The sequence below is a fragment of the Arvicanthis niloticus genome, chromosome 14 (assembly GCF_011762505.2).
Source record: "Arvicanthis niloticus isolate mArvNil1 chromosome 14, mArvNil1.pat.X, whole genome shotgun sequence".
Taxonomy (NCBI): domain Eukaryota; kingdom Metazoa; phylum Chordata; class Mammalia; order Rodentia; family Muridae; genus Arvicanthis; species Arvicanthis niloticus.
Window position 1 is genome coordinate 23303708 of NC_047671.1, and position 17537 is coordinate 23321244.

At 46.6% G+C, this 17537-nt stretch overlaps 1 protein-coding gene across 1 annotated transcript in view; it reads right to left on the bottom strand.

The window, feature by feature from the left end:
- Window positions 1-371: 371 nt before the first annotated feature.
- Window positions 372-17537, bottom strand: part of LOC117720193 (O-acyltransferase like protein) — a 50786-nt gene continuing 33620 nt past the window's right edge. Inside the window, exons 9-15 of the mRNA XM_034518672.2 lie at window positions 14049-14214; window positions 12138-12217; window positions 9953-10066; window positions 6269-6401; window positions 3973-4159; window positions 2504-2646; window positions 372-2233 (exon numbers count right to left, since the gene is read on the bottom strand). Coding sequence (XP_034374563.1) covers window positions 2108-2233; window positions 2504-2646; window positions 3973-4159; window positions 6269-6401; window positions 9953-10066; window positions 12138-12217; window positions 14049-14214 — 949 coding nt within the window. The 3' untranslated portion in view covers window positions 372-2107. The remainder of the gene's footprint in view (window positions 2234-2503; window positions 2647-3972; window positions 4160-6268; window positions 6402-9952; window positions 10067-12137; window positions 12218-14048; window positions 14215-17537) is intronic.

The following is a 17537-nucleotide window of genomic DNA, read 5'->3' on the forward strand; positions in this document are numbered from 1 at the left end:
ATAACGATATATTTCGAAAGAAAGTGCTTGAGGGTTCAGATGCCTGCGAACCCACCAGGGGGCGCTCGAGGAACTTGCTAAAGGTCAGAGTTGCCTAAAAGCCAGTTTGGCGGCTGTTATCACCCAGAGCCTGAAATGCTCAGGTGAAATTTGACTTTTCCCTAGAGCAGGCCCGATTCTGCCCACAGGAGGGACCAGGACTCCAAAGCTGTGCTTTGTTCCCAAGCTGCTTGGAAAAGGCCAGGATGAACTCTCATATGCCTTATTGGAGGATTGGTGTTTTTAGCCAGCCTGCCTGGCAATGGTTTTCCTTCCATGTTTACTAAACTACAAAGAGAATAGATGCAGATGTGAGCACCTTGTAACTCCATCACTCTTGGGTTTTTATTTTGCTTCATTGTTTGTGTGCCAACAGTCCGCCTTCCCCTAGGGCTTTTTGTCTTCCCCACAGTTACACAGTTATACACTATTATACAATGTTAAGAAGAAACTTTCAGAAACAATTCCTGTTTTCACTCCCTCCCCGAGATGAGTTTATGATGAAGTCTCCACCCATCTCCTCTCTGAAGGCAGATCACCCGTTGGTTCAACTGTCACAGATAGACATGACACCTCAGTGCCACAGAGTTTATGTCTAGGTAAACCCTAAGTGTAGCTAATAACTACACTCCAAAGCTCAAGAATATCAATGCTGGTGATTCAGACAGCCAGAAAGACAGCACGGAGGGCTCTCTTAAAAAGAGGAAGGGCCACAGTCCCAAAACATTTACTGCAATATATTACTTACAAAGTTACACACTATATAATAATCATCCCAACATGAGTTATTTACTATTAGTTGTTTCTTCCTTTGCCTAATTTACAAGTTATATTTTATCATAGGCACATATGAATACAGAAACACGGGACACACAGAGATTGATAGTCTGCAGCTTTAGCCATCCTCGTGGGGGTGGGGCGGATCCAAAAATGTATTCCCTGTGGATTAAGAGAAGCACTATTCCTTCCTAGTTCTGCTATAACAAAATACTACAACTAAGTGGCTTAAACAATAGAAATGTCTATCTGTCTCACACTGCTGGCAGCCAGATGTCCACCGTGTGTGTGTGTGTGTGTGTGTGTGTGTGTGTGTGTGTGTGTGACCACACTTCTCTAGAGCTCTAAAACAGGTTTCTCAAAGTGTTTGGTTCTTCCTGAGATGGGAGATAGTTGGTCATCTTCATTCAGTGTCTGCATTTCATCACCTGTCTGTGTGTGTCTCTTTTTATAAGGACACTGGTCATTAAGCTGGGGCCTCCTACCTCAGTGACCTCAACGACCCTGGAAATCGTTCTCTCTCAGAAGGTAACACTGAGGTATGGGGACTACTATAACATGTTATGGAAAGCCATGTGAATGACTTTCATGAGAACAACAGTATTATAAACCGCATGAACTACAAGACCCAAATTAGAATACGTGTACAACATTGCTTAATGTTAAAACGTCAATTGCGGTGCAATAAAGCATTACAGTGTATTTGAGCAAACACCAGTTGTTACTGGACACCTCCGACCCATGTGTGGTCCAGGCGCTTCACATAGAAACTAACTCATCGGAGAGGCATGAAAGCTAAGCTAACGTAATTGGTTACAATTCCACAGCTATTTACTTGGTCTCCTCCCATTGGAGAGTCCCTAGTTATGTAAAGTTTTGGCTACCTCTGATTGGTTGAGTTTAAGTTTTGTTTTTCTTTAATATGCAAATGTATTTAAAGTAATTTGTATTACATTTTGTTTTCAAATCACACAAAGCTAAGGTCGTGGAGGAGAAAGGCCATGACTGTGTGCCGTTTTATACTTTGGTCCTGCCTTCTATTTTAATACTTTAACACTATGGTCAGTCACTGATAGAGAAAATCAAACCCAAGCCAAGAAAAAGATTATTGTACAAGTATCAAAAAAAATCATCATAGAATTGCTTTTTATAGAGAACACAGGTTATCTGTCCACATTGTACACAGCAAATGTTCACAAGATCAGATTCGCATTCGGAGGACTACGATGTTCACTGTCTCTGTTGTCACCAGCAGAGGGCCTGTGGTTCTCTTGGGTTTCCGTTGGAATGCTCAGGGCCCGGCAGGAAGTGGTCCCCACAGGCCCCACTTCAGTTCCTGCCAAGGTCGCTCGATGAACAGGGTCAGGGCCAGCCCACAGAGGAAGGTCAGCACACAGTGTCCAGAGAAAAGATAGAACTGTGAAGGAAGCGGCACCAGTGGACAGCTTATTCCATGGTCCCCCTGAGTTTGGATCTGTGAGTATGCTCCCCCAACGCCACGAAGCAGAGCAGGAAAAAAAGGGTCCCAAACATTGAAGCCCCGCCCATAGAATAAAGCCCCACCCCCTCCTTCAGCTAAACCAGAGAGAACAACTTAAAAAAAGAACAACACAACACAAAGCCAGCTGTGCGCTAGAAGAGCGAGTGGCAGAGCCAGGATAGGACCAAGGACCAGGCACTTGCTTACCATGTTGGTGTCCGTGTAGTGAATAAGGGTCTCCTGCAGTCCGTTATAGACAATGATCACGATGGGGTGTACGAGGTAGCAAGCATAGCTTATGCTAGCCGGGAGACTCCAGATGCCGCAAGAAAGCATGCACTTCACGGGACCTGACGGGGAAGAAGTACAGAGTCGCACAGTCACAGGCCTGCCTCGGGTCCCTGATGCTACCTGACACATTGCAGGGATTCTCTTTTTTTAAATGTGTGTGTGTGTGTGTGTGTGTGTGTGTGTGTGTGTGTGTGTGTGTGTGTGTGTGTACATATGTGCATGTGTCCCTTGGAGGCCAGAAGAAAGTGCTGGACCTCCTGAAGCCAGAGCTGGAGATGTTTGTGAGCTGCCCAACATGGGTACTAGAACCAAACTTAGGCACATTGGTGACAGACCCTTAAGTGTTGAGTCATCTCTCCAGCCCCTATTCTGTCTCTGGCATCTATCGCCTAGCCTCTTCCCGGCCACCACCCTACTACAAGGCCTTGCAAGAATTCTTTCTTATCTATTCTGGATGCTAAATATATTGAACATTGTCTGACACAAAACAAATACACAAACACACTTATGCAATTTTGTGAATAAACCTGGAGACACTCAGCCCAGACCTCCGCCACTGCTAGTACCTGGGGGCCTTCTGGCGACTGCTTCCAGGAGCCCTGGAATACAGATGCTCTGTCAGCAGGGGTGGCCGGGACTGCCTGCTGAGTTCCCACCTCCTTGGCTAAGGCTGAGCGTTTTCATCCCCAGCCAAACTTTAAACTCATCCAACTCGGCCCCTAGAGTACACAGCTGTCTTACTTCCTCCTTGGCTCTGTTCCACGGCTTTAAGGATCCAAGGAAGTTTGGAAACAGAGAGATTTTTCTGGATGGTGCCTGAGTGGTATTTGGTGATTCCTCTCTACTTCATTCAGGCCAAACAGAGAAAGAGAGGAAAATGTCCGGCGTCTCGAACAGATCTGTAATCAGGAGACAATTCCTTTCCCTCTCTCTATATGTCCTTCATCTGCATGCCCCTCTGCACATCAAAAGCCAGCAGCACAAAACGTATTCTCCCTGGTTATAGGAGGGGTCTTGGTGACTAGGCTCCTCCCCTCTGATGGACACCGTGGCCTGAGGTGGTTGTAACCAGAGCCTTGTCCTCAGCTATCACACTAAATCATTTCCTCACTATTTTTCAGAGTTCTTGTCAAGCCTCTAAACCACCTTTCCTGGAGAGGCGCAAACCTTGTCTTTCAGGTCTACTACCTTAGTACATAAACCAACATGAAAGTTAAAACTAATATGTAAGAGTTATTTACCCCAAGGATAGAGACAAACTGTATCTTTCTGGGTTGGTGTCAATTATTCATCCCCACCTCTGGGTGCCCATCTTGTATTTTAACTTTGTCACTCTCTGGAACAGGGTGTGAGCCCAAGAGCAAAGCCAGCGGGCCCCCTCCTACCTCCATAGCCTTCCTGACAGGCAAAGATGACCCAGCCCACAGCTGCTGCCCACAGGGTCCGATGGAGGGCCTGGTAGACGGCAGCAGCCACAGAAGAGGTTGGAGAGGTATCATCTACTATGTATGCCAGGGCAACAACTGCAAAGAGGGTCAACAGAGAGAAAGTCCAGCCCAGCATGGCCTGCACCTGAGGGGAACAAGAGGCAGTTCACACCTCACGAATCATTGCGTCCTTTGTCACGTGCTCACTGGTGCCATTTCTGTCACTTCAGATCTCTATGCGTAAACCTCAGTCACTACAGATTTGACTAGAGGATCAGCTTAGTGGTCAGCGGGACTTAGCAACAATGGAGTTGAAAGGGGTGTGACTATAACGGGATGAGATGAGTTGGGTGTGGTCGAATGTGTGTATTATCCTGTTGCTCCAGAGACAGAGGCAGAACTATGAGTTCAAGGCCAGCTGGGCTACATAGAGAGACCCTGCCTCAAAACAAAGTGTCCCAGTGCAAAATAATGACCTATTGAGTGACCTATTGACTGTATCAACTGTCGTTAGATCATTTTGACACTTGGATGTGCGAACATAACGCGCTCAGAGCATATTCACTCTCTACTAGTGCACACATACCCCATCTCCCCTCCCTCAGGACATCTTCCCACCCCCAACAGTCGCTCTGCTACTCTTCCACATCTCATTGATAATAAGCCTCCGTCTATTCAGAGATGAGCAGGGAGGACTGAGGGCCGGGGATTTAAGGGCTTGTGGTGATGGAAGAGCCCTGCCCCTTGATTGTGGCGACATGGACACATCTCTACACAGAAGAACAACTCCCAGGATGACGCACATACATACAAAGACAGGCAGGGGAAACTGGCAGCCTAAGGTCCATGGTTGAGTGACATCAGTTCCTAGGGATGATAATATGTCATGGTTCCCTTGGCACGATACCTGAGGTAAAGCCTGGCGAAAGGACATCTCACACTTTTTCCCCCAATTTCTCACAAATATATAATCAGTTAGAAGGAAGCTTTCTTTCCCAACATTCCTTCCACTCCTGATGTCCCACTCTGACCTTGCACCAAAGAGGATGCTTCAGTGGCAGGGAAGAGGCACCTTGAGGAATGGGAAGAGAGAGCAACTTCCAGCTCAAAGAACAGATGTGAGTTAAATCTTGGCTTAGGTTAGGTATTGATCTTACACCGAATCCCTTGATCTATTCAACCCAGACCTATCCTCCAAGGCTTTCTTGTTTCTCTGTGCTCCGGTTGTCAAGCTGTCGTGACAGCTATGCTGAGGTAAGAAGCCGTCTACCATCTCGCCTCTGAGAGCTATTTAAAGCTCAATGGCCTGCCCTAGTTAGAGCTGTATGGAAGGAAAGTACATTGGCGGGAACTTGCCACTAAGTCAGTCCAAGTCCCTAGTCCTCTCCTGATTCTTTGGTGTCAGCAGGCCCACAGTCTCCAGAAACACACCTGAGCCCCTCCTCCTGGCCTGCCTGTCTACTCACAGGGCCCTTCCTGTCTCATCTCTATCAGCCACTGTATGCTCGGCTTCCTCCAGTAGGAACCAGAATCTTTATTTTTCCCAACTGAGTTGCTTCTCCAGCTCAGTCTGTCTGCGTCCCTAGCTCCATGTCCTCAACCCTGACGCTGGTCCTTGAGATGTCCCTGATGCTTCTTCTTCATCTTACCGTCTCCCTGGAGCCTCTTGTGACCTGCACTGTGTTCAAGAATCTCTTTGATGGTGCTGTGTTGTAATCTACAGCCAGATAATACATTTCCAGAATGCTGAAATACCAACATGGAATAGATACACCCTTCCGCACAGCCACTTGTCCTGATGAATCTTTTTGTTTGCTTGCTTGTTTGTAAGGGTAATGTTTAAAAAAAAAAAAAAGATCCTCATTATGTCTCCCCAGGCTGGAGCCAGCAATCTTCCTGGTCCTCCTGAGTGCTGGGATTACAGACATGTACCACCACACACAGAAAATCTTACTCCTTGATGTTACCAAGAGTGATACAAGATTTCCCAAGGAGGAGGGCTTCTACTCTGAACTGTCTATGACAAAGCCAAGGCCATTGAACCCCAAAAGTGCAATTGGATTCTTTATCCTTTGGCTCAGAAAGGAGGACAGGACTCTGGCTAGAAGTGTCTTCCTCAAGCTTTAGGGTGGACACACAGCATACGGCAGCACAGTAACAAACCCTGCCTTTGGCTTGGAAGAGCCAAGCCAGAGAGGCCACAGCAATCCCAGCCAGCCATGTGCCCTCACAGGGGGACAAGGGAACCACGTACCTTCGTTTTGAGAATGTCTGTAGGGTGGTCTGAATGCATGAACATGCTGAGGAAGAGGCCCACGAGGAACGGGCCACAGCGGCAGTAGGGCTTGGTGTAATACTCTGAGAAATATAGCATAGTCCCATTCTCACTGAAAAGCAACAAGAAGAAAGCAAGGCAAAGGCTCAGCTTTGACTGAATGAGAAAAAGGGAATGCCCTCTGGGGAAATCAACAAATGGATTAGATTTCCCAATAATGATCCACACATAGTGACAGTCTAGACCCTAGACTCTAGGCCCTTGGGTCACAGCTGGTTTGTTTAAATTCTAAATTCCCTTGGGCTCCATACCCAGGTCTCAAGGACATAGAATGACTTCATTTGTTTTAAATCCTCATTCATGGTGGCTGACCCACTACCTCTAGGAATGTAGAAGAGTCTGTGAGAAAACAAGCCAGAAACATTAGAAAGCCGGGGCATGGTGGTACACGCTTTTAATCCCAGCACTTAAGAAGCACAGGTAGGTGGGTCTTTGTGAATTCTGATCCAGTCAGCCTGGTCTGCATAACTCTAGTTCCAGGACAGGCTGCATAGAGAAACCCTGAAGAGAGAGAGAGAGAGAGAGAGAGAGAGAGAGAGAGAGAGAGAGAGAGAGAGAGAGAGAAGGAGGAAGAAGAAGAAGAAGAGGAGGAGGAGGAGGAGGAGGAGGAGGAGGAGGAGGAGGAGGAGGAGGAGGGGAGGAAAAGAGGAATAGGAGAAGGAAGACAACACTATTAAATGCTGTAATTCCCACCTATGTCCTCCGACATCAATAGCAACAGACCTGAGGACTTACTAGGGAGTCAAACTCATGCCTTCCCCCAGGAACTCTGAAGAGGAGAAGGTTGGCAGCGGACACACATCCACTGAACGGTGGATCCACTTGGAGGATAACACCCTCCAAGTGATCTGTGTCCCTCAAGTTTGAGAAGCACCGCCTACAGAGAGAGTCCATCACAAATGTTCAGGTGACACAAAGGCCCATCAGATCGGAATCTGGACATGGGACCCAGGGCTGAGAATTGTCAAAGCTCCCTGGTGCTCCAAAAAGAGAATAGCTCGAGAATATCTGCTGGGAAGTTTTCACTGCTTCCCACCGAGAAGGGAAGATAGATTCAGCTGAGGCTGCATGATGCCCACACAGAGATCACCAGAGGGCAAAGATGCTCAGAGATTAGTGAGTGGTTTCTTCAGCTCTGGCTAGGAGTTCTTGTAAAAGTCATTTCCTTGGGCCTCAGCACAAGAAAATCTAATTCAATTGGTGCAAGTTAGGACAGGAAGCCTCTGTTGGACCAGAAAGCTGCAGAAGAGGCACATGCCTTTAATGCTAGCAGTTGGGAGACTGAACCAAAGGATTGTGAGTTCAAGGCCAACCAGCATTGCTCAGTAGATTTGAGACCAACCTGAGCTACAGAATGAACACTGCCTCATATACATACATACATACATACACACACACACACACATCAAAAAAAAGTCTCAATAAATAAATTCTCCCTGAGGGACTTTAATGAGCATTAATGAGTCTCTGGGATTAAGAACCATGAGGCTAAAGCATAAGAAAGCTGCCTCCTCTGTCACCAGGACACCCATAAAAGTAGATGACGTGACATGGAAAACGGCTTGACGCTCTCCGAGCCTGGAGGCTTGCAGTGAATTCACACACAAATACAAACCAAGCATTTAGTTATCATTCTGGGCCATGGTGGGCGTGCATGCGTGCATGCGTGTGTGTATGTAGATGCATGTGTGTGTGTTCGTGTGTGTATGTGTGTGTAGATGCACATGTGTGTGCATGTGTGTGCATGTGTGTATGTGTGTGTAGATGCACATGTGTGCATGTGTGTAGATGCACATGTGTGTGCGTGTATGTGTGCATGCATGCATGTGTGTGCATGTGTACGTGTGTATATGTGTGTGTAGATGCATGTGTGTGTGCATGTGTGCATGTGTGTGTAGATGCATGCCTGTGTGTGCACGTGTGTGTGCAGGCATACATGTATGTGTGTATAGATGCATGTGTGTGTGTGCATGCATGCGTGCGTGTGCATAGATGCACGTGTGTGTATGTGTGATGCGTGTTCGTGTGTGTACGTGTGTGTATATATGTATGTGGATGCACATGGGTGTGCGTCTGTGTGCATGCATGTGTGTAGATGCATGTGTGTGCACACATGTGCGTGTGCATGTGCGTGCATATGCATGTGTGTATGTGTATGTGTGTAGATGCACATGTGTGTGCGTGTGTGTAGATGCATGTGTGTGCACATGTGTGTGCATGTGTGTAGATGCATGTATGTGCGTGTGTGTGCATGTGTGTAGATGCACATGTGTAGATGCACATGTGTGTGAGTGTGTATGCATGTGTGTGTGTGTATGTGTGTAGATGCACATGTGTGTGCATGTGTGTGCGCGTGTGTATATGTGCAGATGCATGTGTGTGTATGTGTGTGCATGCATGTGTGCGTGTGTGTACATGTGTATATGTGTGTGTGCGTGCGTGTGGATGCACATGTGTGTGCATGTGTGTGTGTATATGTGTGTGTGTAGATGCATGTGTGTGTGTGTGTGCATGCATGTGTATGCATGTGTGCATGCATGTGTGTGTGTAGATGCACATGCGCGTCTTTCCATGTAGATGCCAGATGACATCAGCCTTGGATATTGGTCATGGGGTCCATCTTTTTAACTTGAATTTGTTTTCTGTGTGTGCTCATGTGTATTCACCACAATGCAAATTTGGAGGATTAGTCAACAGCTTGCAGGAATCTGTTCTCTCTTCCCAGCATGTGGGCAGGTCTCAGGGCAGGTCTCAGCAGGTTTATAGCAAGCACCTTTACTCTCTGAGCCATGTTGAGTCATGTTTCTGTTTTTGTTGTTGTTGCTGCTGCTGCTGTTATTTGTTTATTGAAGATGGTCTTTTGTTTGCCTAGAAATCACCAAGTGGGTTAGGCTGGCTGGCCAGAAAGCCTCAGTATTGGGATTATAAGCATACACCACCATGCCCCAGGTCTTTGTGCTTACTTTTGCAAGCGCTGGCTGAGCTATCTTGCCAGAGCCCCTCAGACTGGCTTTTGGACTGGCAGTCCAAAAGACTGGTGGCTGTTGGATGAGTCTGAGTGATCAACTGGCTTACCTGAGTTCCACTTCTGCAGTTCTGACTCCTGAACTGAGAAGAGTCTAGCTCCTGTTTAGCACACTGAGTTCTGTGGCAGAATCATAAGTAGCTTATTGTGGAGGCAAAAGAGCTTAGAGACTTAGGTCCTAGGTTCGAATGACACCTATGTTACCCCTTAGGTGCTGGGTGACCTTGAAGAAGTAACCCCAACTTCCTTGAGGGTTCAGTTTCTCCTTCCAGCAATGTATCTGGGATCTATACCAAGTGAGAACCCTACTTCAGCCACAAGGGGGCGCTCCTGTCCTCTGAGAAACATTTTCTTGAGCAGATGCATTTAGCCCTCCTCCCCAATTGAATCCCCCTGCAAATTGAAAGGTTAGGAAATTTGGAACTTTCATCCAGATCAAAAGTGTCTAACGCAGTTTTTCCATAAGTTGATAGGCACCGGACAAGCAGCCTAACGTCATTCTGCAGACCTCCCTGAGATATCCTGGCCCTGGCGAGGGCAGGCAAGTGACAGAGAGGACCAAGATGGAACCCTGTTACCTGGCTGCTGATGGAGATGCCACCGGAAGTTTATAAGCCAATGTGAGCAGAGCAGTGGCCATTGAAGATGCCAGAAACATCAGGCTCCCAAGGAGGACAAGGACGCGTTTACTTCTGCAGAAGAAAGGGCAGAGGAGGAACACCTTTCAGTTGCCTTCAGCACAGCATGGATGAGGTGCCACAATCCCTGGAGCCCTGGGGCCTTGATTTCAAGAGAAGAAATGGGAACTTCAACCCAGCAGGAAAAACTGGGTGGGCTTGGAATTCCTGGACTGCCTGATCTTGACCACTGACCAGCAGTGAGACAGTGGACAGGACCTTGAAGTTGGGTTCCTCTTCTAAACAGGGGTAATGGTGCCCTTGTCTGCACTCCCTCAGAAGCTTACACTGCATCTCAAAGGAAGACCATTCTTGGGAACATCGCCTGTCCTCTACAGAATACTAGAAGGACATTGATAGTAGCTGACTAAGGAGAGAAGTGATTTGCTCAAGGAAGGATGGGACACAGATTTGACACAGCCACCTACTCTAGGGATGGGGAGGGACAATAGAACAGGGAGGAGAACCCAGCTCTCCTTGCTAACATAAGCCAAGCCTGAGACAAACGTCTAACTATGGGAGGTTCATGTGATAGTGCCAGAGAAGGGCAGGAAGGGAGAGCCAATACAAGATCAGCTGTTGAGGTGGCCAACACTTAATCCTTCCAGAACGTTCTATAGCTTCATGTAATATGCCTCAGGACTCTCTGAGGAGCATAGGGGAAAAAAGTATTTTCCCAGTATCTTCTTTTTTCATCGGTGGTAATGCACACTAATTCCTGTACACTCTGAGGTGGCATGTAAAGAAATCCCAACTTCAGACTGTGAGATTCTGTGGGAAGCAAAAGGTCTGAGGACACAGCCTTTAAGTCAGGCACTCTGATCTGGTTACTCAGACCAGAACCAAGCAGGATCGGGGCTATGAGGATCTGCTGTGGTTCAGAAATGTGGAACACTCTTGTGTTTGGGGTTGTTTGTTTGTTTTTAAAGTAGTTTCCCATTGCATTCAAAGGTTATAAGACATTTATGCCCTTTGACCCACTAATTTCCCTCAGGATATGCATTCTAAAGAAACCCTAGAGTTGGAGACAACTGGCTGTCATGAAAGTATTCATGAAAAGTTATTTATGAAAGCATAAGACTGGAAATAATCTAAGTATATTGCAATGGGAGATGGTACCAGTCCATTAAACTTCATTCAGGAAATTGAATGGTGGGTGGACATTATAATTTTGTTTACAGTTATTAAAATAATATAGTAAAATGTATGTTCAAAAACTATTTTTAAAAGATGTAAAGAGGCAAGTATGCTTTCATCTTTAAAACACTGGATGGGGGGGGGGGGGGGAGGCGGGGATCAGAAAGACAGCTCCAGAGTCTTTAACAGGGGACCTAGTTTGCCATGAGTGATGGACTGGAGTGAATATTTTCCTTTCTTTTAATTCTAATGTTTCCTAAATCGAACACATATTTTAACAAGAAAGAATAATAAATTCCTTTTTTATATATAATGGCACACTATAAATCTCCCTGTGAATTATTGAGACTGTAAAGTGTTTCTAAAGCTAACAAAATTAAGGCAATAAATACAAGCCATGAGGCAGCAGGTACTTTGATACATATGCTAAGGGTACTGTAAATTACACCCTGCTTTCCAGGGAGCAATCTCCCAGTATGTAACAAGCTCTAAGGAATCATCACCCTCCTTTGACCTGGTAATTCCAAGTAGAAATATGTCCCCATAGAAATAGCTACAAGGAAAGGTAGAGTGTTCAAAGGCAGTCACCACAGTGCCATTTATAATCGTGAAAAATCGGGCACCTATCTAGATACTCAACCATAAAAATGGAATATAAATCCTGAAACTGACAGGTGTGTGCATTGTGTCAATATGTGAACGAGTTTATGTGAACAGCTGGCCTGGGAAAATGCTGAACACCGGTATTACACACCCTGGTGATAAATCTGGGGGAAATTCACTGATTTAGGCACTGCTGGGAAGGAGCACAGGAGAATGGGGAGTGGCAAATCCATTTCTGGAAAGTTAATTTCCTAACTTCTAAAAAGCTGCTTCCTACAGAGCTGGGATGTAACTGGGAGTTCCAGGCCAAAGGACCCATAGGGGAAAAGAAAAGTCTCAGACCCACTTTCCATGGATGAAGAAGATCAGCGGTGTCATGAGGTGGAACTGGAAGTCGCAGGCAAGGTACCAAGTCCAGCCATTGCACTGGGGAAAAACAGAAGTTACTATGACTCCTCCCCTTCAGGTACAGGGCTATTGAGTGTCTGTGGTGTGGCCTGTGAGGGCAAGTTGAGCAGTGGGGTGAGGCAGCTTCCCTAGCAAGAAGAAACTGAAACAAGATATTCTTCATTCCTCAAATCAGTCTTTGAACGAAGCCTGACAGGTCTCAGGGGAAATTCAGACCTACTTCTCTCTTGTTTGTTAAAAAAAAAAAAATACCAATTTAGCTTGTCTCCTAGGACAGCCATGGGAACTGACTGGGGTCACAATTCAGGAATGTAGGAGGTGGCTGTCCTTAGGTTTGTCTGGAATTCCAAGAGGGGAATTCCAAAAGGGTTCTTTCCCTTGCCTGGTTCCCACTCCCCACTTGAGGTGGGGGCTGGGGGAGGATGTGTTCTTTTGAAAGTAAGTGCTTGGCTCGCAGTCAGGGTTCCCACCAGAACCAACATGGATGCCTGACCAAAGCCACAGGAGGCTCACCCACTCTCTTCTCATTTTTGTGGGAAACGGACGTGTTTTATCCCATATAAGGCAATACCTAGGGGCAAATTTCCTGACACTCGGGGCCCCAGGGCCCAAGGGAGCCCAAACTTTCTCAAAAGAAAGGGAAGTTTTTTCCACAGTTAGACAGACACTTTTGCCGTGGTGAAGGTATGAATGGTCAGGCTTGAGGGCCATGGCACCAGGGCTTCCAAACATCTAAGCTGGGCTCCCACTCAAAGGGGCAACTGGCTCCCATCCTTGTCCCTGATTTCTATACTGCCCCAAGTGAGTCTGCATCCAGGGAGTTGACCCTACCTGTCCTGGGACCCTGACGCAGACATGCTCTCATCTGTAAGTGGTGCCCCTGAAAGCTGCTGGGCTTTGGTCATCTCATAAATGAGTGGTTACTGGCAAGTGTTAGGGACTTGGCACAAATTTCAGCCCATGGGAGGAATTAAGGACATGATTGAAGTATGGCCACCTCCCTCCCTTTCACTCTAAGTTCATTATTATCCTGGTTAGATTTTTATTTTATCTTATTTATTTTTAATTATTGTTGTGTCATCTTGATTTTCTTGGAAGGGGAACTTAAGCTGAGAAAATGCCCCCATCATATTGGCCTGTAGACAAGTCTGTGGGGATATTTTCTTGATTAATGACTGAGGTGGGAGGGCTCAGCCCCGCTGTGGGTGGTGCCACCCCTAGGCAGGTGGCCGAGCAAGCAAGCTATGGTAGCAATGAAGCCTCCGTAGTCTCTACTTTAGTTCTTGCCTTGAGATCCCGCCCTAACTTCTCTCAGTGGTGACGTGTGACCCAGGAAGTCTAAGCCAAATAAACTTTTTCCTTCTCAGGTTGTCTGTGGTTGTGGTGTTTTATCACATTAATAGAAAGCAAACTGGAATGACTATGAAGGTTTGAGGGATTGGGTAGACATAGATCTTGTAGCTCTGAACCAGCTCTATGACGCCTGGCTTGAAACTGACTTAGAGTTCACCACAGTGAGGGGAGATGCTGTGATGTTTCACCCCAACATAGACTTCCTGTGTGAAAGTAAAGAAATTGTTCTTCCTTGTGTTTTATCCATTCTGTACCAGTTCAGGTACAATGGTGGAGCAGGGAAACTGCTCTGATACCCAGACAGTCCACCTCTTATTAGCACCATGACAACCCTTTCTTGCTTTATAACAAGGACCCCTACATTAGCTGATATCATGCCTCCAAAACTCCTGGAGATGGGACTTAGATTGACCTTTGGGAAACCAGCCAGATCATGTGACTGAGACACATTGTATCTACCCATATGCCCTTGTGGAAAAAGCCCTTGAAAACTCACGGCATTCTGAACAGACAGGAAATTATTCAGCAGCAGCAGATTCGTCCACCAAACCTCCTGACAGTTTTCCCAGTGGAACTGGGCCACTTCCCAGACAGGTCCCCAGGGAACAAAAGAGAAGAAACCAACCAGCAAGCACACAGAGTACAAGTGAAGGAGCTGCAACCTGGCAGAGAGACACAAGAGAGAAGATAACAACATGGAGGCCATGTACTCGCCTCAGTGAACACGCAGAGGTGGGAGGGATGCTTTAAGAAACCTGTGAGGTTGCTGGGCAGCATCAAGGGCCCACAGTCCTGCTGAGCTACCCAGTTTGTGCTGTGACAGAGGCAAAGGTACTGATGTTGGCTGAAAAAGCTGTTTATGTTACCACTGAAACAAAAGCTTTTTAGGAATTCCTAAGACTTGAGACAATCCGGTCAGGTAGTCTTGCCCTATCCCAATCATAGCTCAGAGAAGTTGGGGTGACTCGGTTAGTTACTCATCTGTAAGATGGGTACCAGGTCATATTCTTCCCAGGTGCCTCATGAGACAGAAACTTCTTTTCTCCTTCCTTTCCTTCTCTTCCATTCTTCCTTCTTTTCCGTACACTCTTCATCCTTCTAAGCAGGATTTGACACAGCTATAAATCAATGATTAATGCACAGAGTCCAGGACTGGGCACACGGCTCAGTTGGTAGCATGCACAAAGCCCTGGGGTTTTATCCGTAGCACTACATGAAGTAGACATGTTGGTACATGCCTATAATCCCACAACTCAGAAGACAGTATCAGGAGAATCCGAAGTTCAAGACCATCCTCCACTACACTGTGAGAGAGAGGCCAGTCTGGACCACATAAGACTCTGTTGTAAACAAACAAAAATAAATGTTTTTAAAAAAAAAAAAAAAAAAAAAAAAAAAAAGCACGATCCAGATCAGTAGGATGCAACAGAATATATGACAAGCCATGTCTGCCACTCATCAGGCATTTCCCAGTTGCTGCACTTTGAAAAGTAAAGAAAAATTAACTACAACAAACTGAATTTAATATTACTTCTTTAGCCCGATGTACTCAGAATGTGATCATATGAACCAACATGAGATTTATTAGCAGGCTATCTTCCTCTCTGACTACCTCTTCAGAGATCAGCACGCACTCCACGCATGGAGCATCTCTCAGTTGACCACTGAGTACGGTGCCTGCAACATGGACTGCAGGTACATGTGCACTTGGGTGACTGAGCACCTGGAGGCACAAGTTGTAGGGGAATCATCTTCGACACTAGTCATTAAGAAACCCAGAGCTTGCTGGTGTGGTTGGTCTAGGTGGCCAACTTGCGCTGAGAATCCCCTATCTCCGTCTTCTGGGGCTAGAATTACAGATAGGCTGCCATACCCACCAGGCATTTCACTTGGGGTACCTGGGGATTCGGTCACTTAGGTAACGCTGACCACATTGCCAGTCCCAGGAGCCCTTTTTAAAAAGATGTTTTGAGCTACAGTGTGTCTCAGTGGTAGAAGGAGTGCTTAGAATGAAGAAAACACTGGGGAAGATCCCCACCATAAGAACAAACAAATAAATAAATAAAATACATTTAGAAAAAGTTAGGGTGGTTTTTATTCAAGGAGGGCAGAACCCATGGTCTGACAGCACCTCCAGACATGTGGCTAAGAGCCCAGGACTAGGTAGAGCATGACCAATGGAAGCTGGAAGGACTTAGAACAGCTCCAGTTAAAGATGCCCGTCTCCAGCCCAGCACAGGGGAGGGTTAACACTAAGCCTCTGGTCCACACCTGGGGGGGAAAGGTCAGTTGTCCTACCTGCCCTGCATCCTTCATACAGAGTAAGCGTTTAAGGAATAGGAGTGGAATTACTGTGTCACCGAGGAAAAGCAGGTCCCAGATCTGCTCACCTGCTTGCCAGTTTCCCGGAGGCCCCCATAAACCTGCCCATCCAAACCTTCCCAGTCAGGCCTGCCCATTAGAATCTGCTCATCCAAGTTCACAAAAATATAGACATATTACCTTCTAATCTAAGAAAGCAAGATCTTGGAAACATCCTCCGATCTGTTAGTGGGACCAATTTAAATACACAATGGTCCACATAGACAGTGCCTCCAGGCCAACTTTAACACCAGTGGTATGGGTCCTGCCAATAGAGAATATGCTGGTGCCATGGCATTAAGTCAAAAAGCCACATGCAGAATAGGATGGTGTCTAAGTCAACTAGGCCACCGCCCATGCTTCCCAGCTATGAACTTTTAAGTGTGGCTCCTGGTTGGAGAGACCATGCAGTGCGAGGACCCTAGAGCACCCCTGATTTCCCATCCAGCAATATCTAATCTAGTTTATACCTAGAAAGTGGATAAGTAGATTTTCTTCCTCTTTCTCCTCTTCCTCCCCTCCCTCCTTCTCTTTCTCCCCCTCTTCCTTCTTTTCCTCTTTCTTTCCTTCCTCCTTCTCTTCCTCTTTCTTTCCCTTCTTTTCCTTCCCTTCCTTCTCCTCCTCCTCCTCTTCCTCTTCCTCCTCTTCCTCTTCCTCCTCCTCCTTCTCCTCTTCTTCCTCCTCCTCCTTTCCAGACAAGGTCCCACTATATAGCCTTGGCTGTCTTGGAACTCACTCTGTAGACCAGACTGACCTCAAACTCAGAAAGACTGCCTCTACCTCCTGAGCACTGGGATCAAGGGTGTGTACCCCTACTCCAGGCTAGTATTTTCTTATAAAGCAGCAGCTTCCAGCCCACTTTCTCACTGCCCACCCCTGCTCTATTCCAGTGCGTTTGCTGCCTGGAAGAGTAATACTTGCAGATTGCACATCTGACACCATGCCTCCCCTGCTGGGACTCTCTCTCTATCCTAGAATAACCTCAGACTGCTTGGCTGCCCCTGGAGTCTAGTCCTCCACCTTCATCCTCTCAGACCTCATCCCCACTGCTCTCCCTGCTCCTCCCCCAACCCTCCACATCCCACCTGCCAGCAAAGAGCTTTGGGCCCCTTCAGCTTCCACAGCCACCCCAACCACACTTCATCTAGGGGCATTTGTACTTCCATAATTCCTGAATAGATTGTTCTTTGTTTAGTGTGTGTGTGTGTGTGTGTGTGTGTGTGTGTGTGTGTGTGTGTGGTTTAACATCCCTTCACTTCTTTCAAGACCCTAGACAAAGGTCACATTCCCTGGTTCCCCTTCAGGATGCTGACCCACCCTACTTCTGTCTCCAAATTCTCGTGTTATGGCTCTCAGATCATTGATCTGTTCTGTGTTTACCTGCATATTGCACTTTAGAGCTATTTATTTATTATGTATCTGTATTCATTAGGATGTAACCTCCCACTGGAAGGATTTTATTGGGTTAATACAATGCTGATTCTTCAGAGCTTAGAACCATGCCTGATACAGAGTGGCCTGTGCTGAGTTAATAGCGAAGCCATCTTAGCCCCTGTCTTTTTTGCTTTGCTTTGCTTTGCTTTAATTTATGTAGTCCAGGCTGGCCTCAAATTCATGAGGTAGT